The following is a 12,355-nucleotide window of genomic DNA, read 5'->3' as shown; positions in this document are numbered from 1 at the left end:
ACTATCTCACAATACGATTGAGAGATGAGCATATTTGCTACACTTGTATGGTTCTTGTTTGAGAATGTTTTACTTGATTTCTTTTTTGCCACTTTGCTTTCGTCGCTTATCTCATACAGTAGAGCATCGCCTTGTTGTGGAAACAAGAGCTTGATTATAGCACAGTTCGTTTGACTTTACGGAATGAAACCCCCTTGGCCACACAGCCAGAAAGGAATCGACACACAGTGGTCGACACTAAGGACCAACTACTCATCAGGATCGAAACGACTTCTTTGAGAAGGTTAGAACGGAATGATTATCGCCCACTGCGTCTCGAGCTACGGAAGATACCCTTCGATATCAGAACGGATAGCCCCCAAGGATGAGGGGAATGGATACATTGTTGTTGGAGTTACGGTATTGAGTCCACAGGAAAATGGGGCTGGTATGAACATCTTGTACGGTATTTCAAAAGAAAACAAAAATTCGAAAGCACATAGGTGGTCACTAGGTATAGGATGCCTTCACAGGCTTGACTAGCAATACTAGACATCTGCAACAAAATCGTCCCTCTTACTCTTGTGATTGAATGGACAACACACTCCAACTGTGAATCATCGTCTCACGGGTATAACCAACTCAGTCTCTTCTCCCCCCCAACACCCTCTATCTTGTCCATGTGCTCTGCTAACCATCTATGCATAGACAGGTCCTTCAGGCTTTGGCTGGGCGGCCTCAGCGTCATTTTGGGGTCTAGGTGAGAATGAAGAGCCATGAGGATCAGCCAGACAAGCTCTGACGAAGAACACCGTGAAGACGACCACCAGAACCCTGAAGGTACGTTAACAACAACCGTTCAATTGGGGAGCACACAAACTTACCAAGTTACAGCACCCAGAGCAGCACCAGCGGCCAGCGTGGCACCCCACGCATCAAGACCATTCGCCCGACCAAGTCCATAGTCATCGTACACACGATAAAAGTCTGCCGCCCACGACGCAGCCCACGCCCAAGCAGAAAGCCAGAAGATAGCTGTGAGAACAAGAGAGCCGAAGAAGAGAAGACGCATGTAGAGATGGGGGGCGAAATACTCAGAGGCGAGCATGGAGCCTAGAACGAGCCAGGTGAAGATAGCCTGCATTCGTCAGTTACTGTCATCGTTCCAAGGAAAATGGCTGTTCGCTGGGGAAGAGTTACGTCAAATATGAGGAAGCCAGCTGGACCAGAGCCACCATAGTATTGGGCCCAGCTTCCGAGGAGGGAGAGATGGTAGGCTGCGGTTATGAGGACACCGAGGGAGAGGACAATAGCCGCACCGCGAAGGATGGTGAACCAGAAAGGCATCTTTGGGACACCTGTGACCGTCAGGCCGTGAGTTGATGTTGTAGTAGACATTGCAAGCCACGAATATTGGGAGGATAGATATCTAGATGTGTTGAAGACAGTTTGACTCTTGAGCACTCAAAGAACTACCAGTCTGACTACTTGATCCTCACTTACAAAGAGGGGAACACCCTCTTCTTAAATACCAAGTCCTCCACCCCTCTCGATCCGAAAAAAGCAAGCACTGAAAAACTGTCAAACCGTTGGGCAGACACAGGGCTGAAGGGAGGAGCCGCTTGATGGGGGAGTGAGTCAGTCTCTGAATGGACGCCACGTCGAGGCCTCCCAGTTACGAGTGTCTGTTATGGGAGATGGAGTTTCAGCCATTACAGGGGAGCTATTAACCATAACCGAGGAGGTTAGATGGTAATTTACTACGGGTATGGCGGATATATCGGTGAAGTTAAAGGCTTCAGCTGAGGCAGATTTGACTTGACAGCGCTTGCTAAAGACTATCATCTGATTCCGTCCAGCAAAATGATGAAGAACACAGACATTTAGATAGAAACATGAATAAACAGAGTAGTATTTTTAGTAAATTCCTTCTCATGTGACGGTCTTCATGGTCTTGTCATGCATGCAGCGGCTATACAGCCAGTAAAACAGAACATGCCCTTGCATTGTCTTATCACCCATCCATCAAGTACGGGAAAAAAAAAGCCTAGAGACAAGGACACCAACAAGAGAGCGGCTTTTTACCACACCCCCTTGTCAGTCTCGTTTCACTCTGCAGATCCTTTACAGGGAATAGCATCTGCCGTGATTTCTCCACAGAAGGTGCCATGCCTCGCAAGTTGGTGGGATTATTCGTATTGACTTACACAATCAATTAAAGTTATTACCCAAATCAAGCCAGTTATGACATGTATTGTCAGTGATAAAGTGGCAGTGAAAAGCCTAGGGTCGCAATCCAATCATGGGGTCCGTGGCGCACCTCTTTTTTAATAAGCCACCATCTTGGCATATTAGGGCTGAAAGAGCATGAGATTAAGTGAAACATTTGATGCGGGTGATCACAAGGGTAGAGATAGCACTGTTGTACCAACGAATAGTATTGGTGTAAGTGTTCGTTATCATGTCTGAACCAACATGGACAGTATGTCTCGGCTCGCCTCTTTGTCCTCTACCTATCTCACATGAACCGCTCTCCCTCTAACCCAGACCCTCTTAACATTCCTGTCATCTCCATTAAACAGCCACTTCGCAATCTTCTCCTCCCAAGTCTCCCACCCGAAAACATTCACATTCCCATCATCCTCAGCCACGCCATCCTCATCAACACTCCCCAGTCCTATCAACTGGGCATCCCACTCCATCCCCTCCTCAAACCCACCGATTCTATCAGCCAGGCCAACAACCTCTGCACCGCCCCGAGTTGCAAGATACAGCACCTCTTCGACCGTCAACTTGCTCCGTTCCTTTTCCTCGTTCATTCCCATCGCGACGTGTCGACTCACAAGGGCTGCTTGACGTGCTGCTTCGAGAATAGAGGGGCTGTAGCCACCGCTCATGTCTGTACCGAGACCAACTGTGATGCCCTTATCCCATAGCCATCGTACACGTGCAGAACCGCTGGTGAGAGAACTGTTACTGCACGGGCAATGCGAGATTTTGCTTCCTCGTTGTGCAATCAACTTTGCTTCCGCTTCGGTCAAGTGAATTGCATGCGCAAGAATCGTCCGGGTGGTTAGAAGACCGCAATCATCGTACAATTGCGTATATGACTCCGACTCCGGAAACAGCTTGGCGACAAGATCGACTTCCCCTTCGTTTTCGGAAACGTGTGTCTGGACAGGAAGATCTAGCTCCTTTTGGATCTTCGCCAGTCCCTTCATCGAGTCGCTTGAGCAAGTCGGTGCAAATCGTGGTGTCAGCACCGGTGATACAAGCTTAAACTCAGGATCGATTTTCTGAACATGTCGAATCGTCTGTCTCGTCTTTTCAAGCCCCTCTTCGACACTCTCATCGCGATAGTAGCTTGGGCACATGTCAGGGTTGTCCATACATACGCGTCCAACAAGGGCTCGCTGTCCTATCTCCAGGCACAGATCAGCGAGGAGATTCGTTGCTGCCACGTCGATGGTAGCATAGTAAGCAGCTGTTGTCGTCCCATGGGATAATGTCCGTCGAACACATGAGCCATATACTCGCTTTGCCTTGCTCAAGTCCTTTAGACTGGACTCTAGAGGAAATGTGTATTTTTCCAACCAGTCTAGGAGTGTGGTCTTTCCAAATATTCCCACGTTTGGGTATTGAGATGCATGAACATGTGAGTCTGTGTTTGTTAGTGAGGTTCTTGAAAACGAGGGCTATATCACTCACCGACAAAGCCAGGGAAAAAGAACTGGCCGGGCTTCGCGATATGAACATCTACATCGCTGAGTTCCCAGTCCAGAGTTTCACGTAGTCTCTTTCCGATCTGCTCAGTACTACCGCCCTCTGTATCGACCTTGACAATTCTACCCTCTCCATCAACACATACGATTGTATCATGCTGATAGTTAAGCTCTTTGAGGTTTTTGCTGGATATGAACGTCCCTACAAAGACCTGCTTCTTTAAACCCGTCATTGTAAATTCCTCTATATCTCAACCTCTCAAGCGTGTGTCGTGTTGTTGAACAATAAGAGGTAAGATGTCGCCAAGTGGGGATGATGTAATAGCGAATAGAGCCGAAAGAAAGAGAATCCCAAAGAACAAGAAGAAAGAATCTAAAGTCCTTCCTCTTTGGACATTATATACGAATTCATGAACACGTAAACTTATCTATTTTTCGTGATATTGTTAGCGACCAAAGCGGACTTGATTCCCTTGATAGGCCACCTCCACCACTTGTCCGTCTCCGGCTGTCGCCGGCAGCCGACCGCTACCGCTCGGAACCAGTGGGATCCAAAGCTAAGGTGGTACAATTGCCGAGCCGAGGCATGCCCATCAATGTCAGGTATTTCCCTATCTCGTCAATTATTTCCTACACCAGCTTCACTTGTACGACAGCATAGGTAGGTAGCGAACCAACATCACAAACTTGCGCATCACCAAGCTTTCACGGGATAAGATACGATATTCGATTCATGAACCAAATGTCATCAAAACATTCAAAATTGTCTAAAACTTGTAGCAAAAAGCAAACGCCCCTCTAGCTAAAGATAACAAGATACATCATAATATACTCATACCAGGATAACAATCCGGCCGGAAATCTGTAAACTCTCTTCATGATCATCCATCCATCTCTAATCTTCCGTTGTATCATGTCTTTGCATGGTCCCTTTCCTCTTTTTTATTATGTTTCCCTTTCTCATCTTTCTGTTTTTTAATTTGCTTAAGCAGCACGACCAGAGCCCTCATACTCGCCACTGGAGCTGTCGCTAACCTCGACACCGTTGGTAGGGGCCTCATCCTGGTTATACTTCTCCCAGTTGGCCAACACAGCACCAATCTTGGGTGAGTTGGTCAGCTTGTACACATCCTCAAAATACTCCTTGGTCAGCGCGAACGGCTTGGCCGTCACGTTGGGAATGTACTTTCCAACCAACTTGGAGGGGTCGATGGATGTCTTGTTGATCTTCTTGAGTAAGAAAGATCGGAAAGGCTTGACACCAGATCGAAGGAAGGTTGAGTGGAAAGGCACATCGATACCACGGAGAGGGATGGTAGCGAAGCCACGCTCCAGCTCAAGGGGAGTGGGCTTGGCAAGGGTCTTCTCGGCACAGCCGCGAATGATCTCGCGGAGGTGTCCCTTAACCTCCTCAATGTTGTCCTTGACCTCTTCAATATCAATCTTCTGGATCTTGATGAAGTTGGTCACACCAGCAAGAGTATCGAGCGCACGGAGATCACCAGCGCACACATACTGCATATTGGCAATGTTGTAGTTGACAATCTCAAGGAGCCAGCCAGTCTCCTCAGCAATGTTGTCAACAACGAACTGGAGAGCAGCTTCGTTGAAGGTCTTGCTGATGCGGCTGGGGTTGACGGCACACATGGAGTAGTTGGATCGGCCGGCAGCATCACGCTCGACGGCAACCTGCATGGTGAGACCACGGTAGAACACAACGGACACCAAACTCTCAATTGGCATGACCTCGGCAAGGGCGGCAAGGGCCGAGTATTCACCAAGAGAGTGACCAGCGAAGGTGCTGTTGTTAGGCACAAGTCCCTTGGCCTTCATGTCCTCAAAGCTGGCCTTTTCCATCAAGGTAAGGGCAGGCTGAGTGAATTGAGTGGCCGAGAGAAGACCAGTGGGGGAGCGGTAGGTGTATGAGGTAGTGGTCTCATCAATCTCCTTGAAAATCTTCTCAGACTTGATGCTACCATCCGCAGCGACGGTCTCGAAAGTCATCGCAATGTAGTTCTGGCGGATAGCCTTACCACGGGGACCGCCGAAGTGAATCGTGAGCTCCTTAGGGTTGTTCTTGACTATGTTGGTGATGGAGAAACCATAGGCATCGAGGAGGTACTTGTCAGCGCGATCCCAGACCTCCTTGGCAACGGGACTGCTGGCGTACAACTCCATACCCATACCCTGTTCCTGAGAACCCTGTCCAGTGAAGACATAGGCAGTCACAGGCTGCTCAACCTCGGCCTCACCCTCAAGAACCTTGTCCTCAGTCTCCTTGTTGCGGACCTCAACCTTGATGATCTTGCGACCAGAGACCATGCCAGTGTGTTGAAGCTTGACCTCGAGCTCATCATTGGGCAGAACCATGCCAACAAGCGAGGCGTGGAAGCTTCGGACACGGCCAATGTTGTTCTCAGCGGCCCAGGTCTCGATCAGGCTCCGCACGGATGCACTAGAGTACATGCCGTGGGTGATGGTGCCAGGGAGGTTGGCATAGCTGGAGAAGACACGGGAGACGTGGATGGGGTTGTAGTCACCGGACACACGAGCGTAGTTCTCGTTGGAAGCAGGGGCTCGGAGAGCGAGAGGAGACTTGCCGCTGAGAGGGATGGAGTTCTCGAAGTTGATGGGCTGGTCGATAGGCTGGCCGTTACGCTCAAGGTAGTCAACAACGGGGTTACCATGAGACTCTCCGGTCTCATAGTCGACGCTGCCGACCTGGATAATCTCCTTGGTGGGGAGTTCAAGCAGAACCTGGCCTCGGGTCTCAATGCTGCTGAAGACAGCCTTGTTCTTGTAGCGAACCAAGCTCTGGAGGCGGAAAGTTAGGGTCTGGCCAAGCAGGTCAATGTTCTGAGGAAGCTCGTCGACGGAGAACCACTGCTTGGATCGAAGGATAGCAACATCGCGAGTGGTGGCAAGGTGAACCTGGATAGGAGTCTCAACCTTTCGCTGGAAGGTGTTCTCGTAGTCGGTGTAGGTACCACGGTACAAGAACTGGGATGTAACCTCCATAACAGGCTTGCCATCACGGACGAGAGTACCACAGACCTCAACCATCTTGCCAGCCTCCTGGTTGATGACGGCGTTGATCTGGGCAGTAGTGGAGACCTCGTCGCCCTTCTTGAGAGGCTCTGCGCCGGGGATCATGCGAAACTGGTTGGAAAGATGGACAAGCTTCAGAAGGTCACCATCAATGGTGCGAGGGAAGATAGGCTTGGTAATGGCCTTCCAGCCAATAACAATGGCAAAGTCCATGGGAGCATAGACAGTCTTACCAGGTCGGTCGACAAAAGCCTCACCGTGGTTGCCAACAGCGTGCACGAAGTCGTTGATGGCCTCGCCAGTGATGGTAGTCTTACCACCATCGAACTTAGCAGTGACATCAGCGTCGAGGTCGAGGGGCTCCTCGCCGAACCACGCCTTCCAGTAAAACTCCTTGATGCGGTCGTTGCGACCCTCCATAACCTCACGGATAGGAGAGTATCCAGCCTCCGGGTGGTAGGTGAACTCCAGAGGCAGAGCAGCAGGCTTGCCGAGAGCAGTGGTCTCCTTGATCATGTTGACCTGGATCTTGTTCTCACCAACGAGCTTAACCTCGATGACATCGATGTACTGGTTGTGGCGGGGCTGCTCACGAACAACAATGGTGGTCTTGGAAGGATCATTAGGGTATGAGATCTCAACAAACAGACCACGAGAAGGAGCAAAGATGCGTCGGATAGGGTTGGTCTGGAACTTCTGGCCTTGAGCAACAACATCAGCCATGAGCAGAGCATGGCGCCAGTTGCGGTTGGGGCCAGCAAGCAAAGACAGCCAAGAGTCAAGCTCAGGGAGAGTGGCAGCGGCAGACGATGACAAGCGGTAGGTGTTCTTGTAGGTGTCATAGCTGACAGTCAAGCCCTCGACATCAAGGGGCATCTCGGGGTCAACAAGCTTACCACCGAAGTACTCGATGTAAGGGATGGTAGCCTTGTTGTTGTTGTACAGATCCCGGGTAAGGTACTCAACATGAGACTCGTGGATGCCGTCAAGGATAGACTTGATGGGCTGATCAATCTCGGTGGAGAACTTGGCAGCGGCAGGTCCCTGAAGGATACAAGTTCGGCCAACATCCTGGCCTACGACGGCATCAAGATCCTCAGACTGCCACAGGGAGTCCTTCTTGAAGTAGAACTCGAAGTTGTCGTCGAAGACGGGGATGAAAGTGACAGGCTTCTGAGTAGGTCGCATGCACATGATAAGGAAGTGCTGAACATCCTGGGCGTTGATGATCTGGGTCTCGGCGTCAGGGTAGGCAGCGAGAATGCGATCAATCACCTCGAAAGGCTCGTTGAGCTCGGAGTAGCTCTGGAGAAGAGAGGCTTTGCCAGGGGTGGTAGTCAAACGCTCCTCGAGACGGTGAATGTAGTCACCGACGAGAACAGTGTAGGAGCGGTCAATCCAGCGAGACTGGTGCTTGACGTAGAGGAGCTCAACAAGACGACGGAGAACATCACCATAGGTCATGTCGTCAAGGTCACAGGCCTTGCCCTCCTTGTTGCGACCGAACCAGACCTTCTGGCAATCGTCGTTGAGCTTCTTGATGATGTAGTCCTTGTTCTTGTTGAGCTCAGCGACTCGTTTCTCCTTGGGGAGACTGAAGATCTTCTGGTCCATCTCGGCCCAGAAGCGAACTCCACGAGTGGCAAGCTTGTGGATAGGCTCACCCATCTCAGATCGAACGGTGAGAACACCACCAGCAGGTCCCTTGTAGGTCTGTTCCCACTCGCTGTCCTCAAGACCAGGTGCGGCAACAATAGCCTCCTTGGCTGCCTTGCTGGTGTGAGCCTCCTTGGCAACCATCATGCGGCTACCGAACAAGCAACCATCGAAGGGCATGGGAGGATAACCGTACTTCTTGGCCCAGTCACCAGTGATGTAGGGGTATGTGTCATCAGCACCACCGAAACCACTACCGGCAACAAGAATAATGTTCTCCTGTCGTCGGATACGACCGTACATCTGGAGGATAGGCTGGTGGAAATCCTCGAAAGAGTGATGACCGCCACCACGGCCACCAGTCCACTGAAGCATGACAGGGAAATGGGGGTTAGCCTTGGCGATGTTGATAACAGCCTGGATGGCATCGACGGAACCGGGCTTGAAGCTGATGTGCTTAAGGCCAAGGGTCTCGATGTACTCCTGCGCGACCTCGATGGAAGGAACACCAGCACCGATGGTAAGACCCTCAATAGGGACACCCTCAGATCGAAGCTTGCCGATCAAGGGAATCTGCCAGGCCATAGCACGGGGGTTGACGTAGATCAGGTTGACGGAAATACCACGACCAGCGGGGATAGCCTTCTCAATCTTGGTAATAGCATCGGTCATCATGGGGCCAATGAAGTAACCACCGCCAGCAAGCTCGATGTGGTATCCAGCGTTCATGGTAGCAGCGACGAAATCCCAGGGGACCGTAGCAGGAGTCATACCAGCAACCACGATGGGAGGGAGACCAAGGAGACGACTCATCTTGGTATCGAGGTATGTTCGGCCACTCTTGTTGGTGACAAGCTTGGGACCGAACTCCTTAACCCAGTCAATAGCATACTTGACGGCGTTTTCTTCATCTCTATCGAAGAGCTCAGCCTTGTAGCCGAGGTCGTTCATGCCACCATCGACAGTACCAGCCAAGATGACACGAACACCAGTACCCTCCTTGTTTCGGCTAGTCAGAACACCGAGACCGGAAACACCACCAGGACCGAAGTCCAGAATGTGGGTGGCATCAGGGAAGACAGTAGCCTTCTCCCAGTTGACGGGATCGCGAGTGATCAAGCGGACAAGGGCGGGAACAATGTTGCCCTTGACCTCCTCTCGGAGATCTTTACCGGTGTTGGTATCGAACACGGCAATGCCGAGATCACTGGAGTCAATCGAGATATCCTTGAGATCCTCATCAATCATGGCGGTAGCCTCGGCGAGGTACTTGCTGTGGAAAGGTGCGGTGATGGGCAGGAATCGGTTGGCGAAGCGAACCTTTCGCTCTGTGTAGGGAATGCGGTTCTGGTCCAGGCCAACAGGGGCCTTGACCTTGCGCAGCTGGGCGTTAAGACCGTAGAGGGAGGTGGGGGGTCCTGTCACAACTAAGTTTCGTGGGCTGTTAATGAGAGAGATGCTGATGTGACGATCCTCGGGGAGGTAGTGGTTAGTAGCATCGATGTGCTTCTGAACCTCAGCCTGAGGGAGGTCTCGAATGCTAAGCATAGGAGTGGGAGCACCCTCGCCGTGTTCCTGTGACTCGCGAAGCATGGTAGGGGTCATGGAGGTAATGGGGAATGCCTGCTGGCTTCGTGTTCCGATCCAGAAAAGCATGGTGAGGACAGAGCTGGTAATGTCTCTCCACGAATCCCAAGAGTCAGCAGCGGCAGTGGCAGCAGCCATGACAATACCTTGAGAGTGACCGGTGGAACCAGTGATTCTCTCGCGCAGCATACCAGGATGCACGCCAAGAACCTTACATGTCACCTCGTAATGGGCGAGCTGGACAAGACCAATAAGAGGGAAACTAACAGGTGCCGAAATGAGATAATCGACATCAGGAGTAGAGTCCTGGTGATGAAGCCAGTTCATGATATCAAGACCCTTGGGGAACATCTTCTCGGCCTTCGGGTTCTTGGAGAGAGTCTGGAGCAGCTCAGCTGAGCGGGTGATAAGATCACCGACAAAGCTCGAGTACGTCTTAAAGATCTCTCGCAATTCCTCAAAGTACTCCTCAATATTACCCTGACCGCCGAAAATTGTGTAAATTTCGGCGTCACCATCCTCAGCTGCTCGGAAAAGGGCTGAAGCGTGGGGCTTGATCGGTCGGTTGCACACAGCACGAGCGGTGTAGTAGCTGCGGATGAAGTCGAGCTTCTTAGACTCAATACCAGGCAAACTGGCAGCAATGGCGTGAGCCTCATTGCCACGGAGGAAATTGCGCTCGAACTCGTTGAGAACGAGCTTCAGAACCTCCTCGTAGGAGCCTTGCTCATCATCTTCACCCTCATCAACCTCGTGAGCGATGAGGCCGAGGTATCTGGCGACCAGGTCGGGAACGGATGATGGCTCGTCATCCTGGGCAAGCTCGTCGGTGGCTTCGGGAAGAGTAGCGACAAACTTGTCTTTCAACTGAGAGGCGTGGAAATGGAGGTTGGTGGGAATGAGAAAAGAAGTCTCGAGGGAGCCGTGGGAGAGAGTCAACGGCCGAAGAGAAGCGCTAGATCTGGGGGTGGAAATGCCCGTTTGAGGGCCTTGACCGGCGCCGTACATGATGAGTGAAGGGTATCGAAGAAATCTGCAGTGGCGAGCAAAAGCGAATGGTCAGTTCTTGCAATTGGCGATTGAGACCCTTCTCAAGGGTCAGTGGTCACAAACCTATCAATTCAAGTCGTAACACACCAGGAACAAGATCTGATGCTTTCCCCAAGGACGCTGGTGAGAAGAAACCGGCGGTCCTGATTTGCGTGAAGGCTGGCTGGTCCCCTGAAAGGTGGGAGGGGTTAGAAATTAGTAGAGAATAGCTTTAGAGTCGGTGGAGCGCAGCGCGGCACAAGACAAGACAACACCAGCCAGGCGCAAAGGGGATGTAGGGAGGGAGGAAGAAGGAAATGAGGATGATGATGGAAGAGGAAGATGAAGATGGACAATCTCAAGAAGGAAGAGTCGGAAGAAGAGGTCTAAGAGGGATTCAGAAATGGTCCCGACCACGGTATAAGTCAAGATGAGAAAAATCGAGCTTGTACCGGTAGCCGACTAGGGATTGGATTGGATTGAGTTGTCGAGGGTGTGGTTGAAGCACCTGGAGTCTTGGAGGGGCCGCCTCAGCGAACTGGAGTAACAGGCCAAAATTTCAGTTCTGTTGGGGATATGGAGGGGTACGTATCCTAGCATTGTTTTTTCTACGAGGTGCACTGTACCTTACCAACAGGAGGGCAACTTTTTGCTCCCCTCCACAATCCGGGCTATCTTAGTGAAGAAGCGCATCCACCTCCCGCCGTTGTGAGACCGTGAGAGCCATTGGCATGCACCGCATTGGCGGTTCGCTTGATCCGCTGGGTCCCCACGACATCAGACACGCCCCTTGCTGCATGACACTCCTTGCCAAAGAGGGACAAGGGGGCCATCATTTACAGGGTTTGGGTTGAGAAGAATGGTCAACGAAGGTGAAGGGTCTTGAGCAAGGTACCGGTACTTGTATACCGCATTTCAACAGGCAATCACCCATTGCTTCTGCCTCCAAAGAGGGCCGGGTGACTTCGGGCAAACGATTACTCCCAGCCACTGTTCTCCAAGTATTCGATCTGAAGGGCTGGAACAGCATTTTGGAGCTGTAATGGGGCATCTGTTTGTTCTTGGGGCACCTGTGAGGCTGCTGTTGAGTTATGGTTGCAGCAAGCGGGTGGAAGGAAGGCAGGCTGATGCTGAATTTTGATGGGAAGTCAATTCATCCGCTTCGGAACAACAGGATCCTCCCTGCAGACCAATAGTCTGATCCCATTCATCTGGATCTGATCCTTAACTTGATCGCACTATCTTGTTGCCACGGTGTGGCCAAGCTTGTTCGACGGGTTGCACTCAACTTAACTCAATTCCTTATGCGAGTGAGTTCCTACCTATCTCCGACA

The 12,355-nt window shown here is 51.3% G+C and overlaps 3 protein-coding genes across 3 annotated transcripts; all 3 read right to left on the bottom strand.

Moving 5' to 3' along the window:
* Positions 1–428: 428 nt before the first annotated feature.
* BKA55DRAFT_561458 (uncharacterized protein) lies at positions 429–1,810 on the bottom strand. The gene is made up of 3 exons (XM_046192168.1): positions 1,180–1,810; positions 864–1,117; positions 429–813 (listed from the first exon to the last, which is right to left on the bottom strand). The coding sequence occupies exons 1-3, from the start codon at positions 1,375–1,377 to the stop codon at positions 678–680; spliced, it is 588 nt and encodes a 195-aa protein (XP_046053361.1). The 5' UTR covers positions 1,378–1,810; the 3' UTR covers positions 429–677.
* Positions 1,811–2,207: 397 nt separating this feature from the next.
* Positions 2,208–4,162, bottom strand: BKA55DRAFT_561456 (uncharacterized protein). The gene is made up of 2 exons (XM_046192167.1): positions 3,688–4,162; positions 2,208–3,640 (listed from the first exon to the last, which is right to left on the bottom strand). The coding sequence occupies exons 1-2, from the start codon at positions 3,932–3,934 to the stop codon at positions 2,493–2,495; spliced, it is 1,395 nt and encodes a 464-aa protein (XP_046053360.1). The 5' UTR covers positions 3,935–4,162; the 3' UTR covers positions 2,208–2,492.
* Positions 4,163–4,426: 264 nt separating this feature from the next.
* BKA55DRAFT_561454 (acyl transferase domain-containing protein) lies at positions 4,427–11,114 on the bottom strand. Its single transcript, XM_046192166.1, has one exon. The coding sequence runs from the start codon at positions 10,998–11,000 to the stop codon at positions 4,686–4,688; it is 6,315 nt and encodes a 2,104-aa protein (XP_046053359.1). The 5' UTR covers positions 11,001–11,114; the 3' UTR covers positions 4,427–4,685.
* Between the last annotated feature and the right edge of the window lie 1,241 nt (positions 11,115–12,355).

This window comes from Fusarium redolens (assembly GCF_020744475.1).
Source record: "Fusarium redolens strain MPI-CAGE-AT-0023 chromosome Unknown BKA55scaffold_4, whole genome shotgun sequence".
Classification (NCBI taxonomy): Eukaryota; Fungi; Ascomycota; class Sordariomycetes; order Hypocreales; family Nectriaceae; genus Fusarium; species Fusarium redolens.
Note: the sequence above shows the minus strand (reverse complement) of the source record. Positions and strands in the feature narration are given on the sequence as shown.

Excerpts from the sequence above, each read along its gene's own strand:
- BKA55DRAFT_561458 (XM_046192168.1), bottom strand. The coding sequence starts at position 1,377 with ATGTCTACTACAACATCAACTCACGGCCTGACGGTCACAGGTGTCCCA. Across the intron at positions 1,118-1,179 it reads CTGGCTTCCTCATATTTGAC|GCTATCTTCACCTGGCTCGT; the intron begins GTAACTCTTCCC and ends TGACGAATGCAG. Across the intron at positions 814-863 it reads GCTCTGGGTGCTGTAACTTG|GGTTCTGGTGGTCGTCTTCA; the intron begins GTAAGTTTGTGT and ends ACGTACCTTCAG.
- BKA55DRAFT_561456 (XM_046192167.1), bottom strand. The coding sequence starts at position 3,934 with ATGACGGGTTTAAAGAAGCAGGTCTTTGTAGGGACGTTCATATCCAGC. Across the intron at positions 3,641-3,687 it reads CTTTTTCCCTGGCTTTGTCG|ACTCACATGTTCATGCATCT; the intron begins GTGAGTGATATA and ends TAACAAACACAG.
- BKA55DRAFT_561454 (XM_046192166.1), bottom strand. The coding sequence starts at position 11,000 with ATGTACGGCGCCGGTCAAGGCCCTCAAACGGGCATTTCCACCCCCAGA.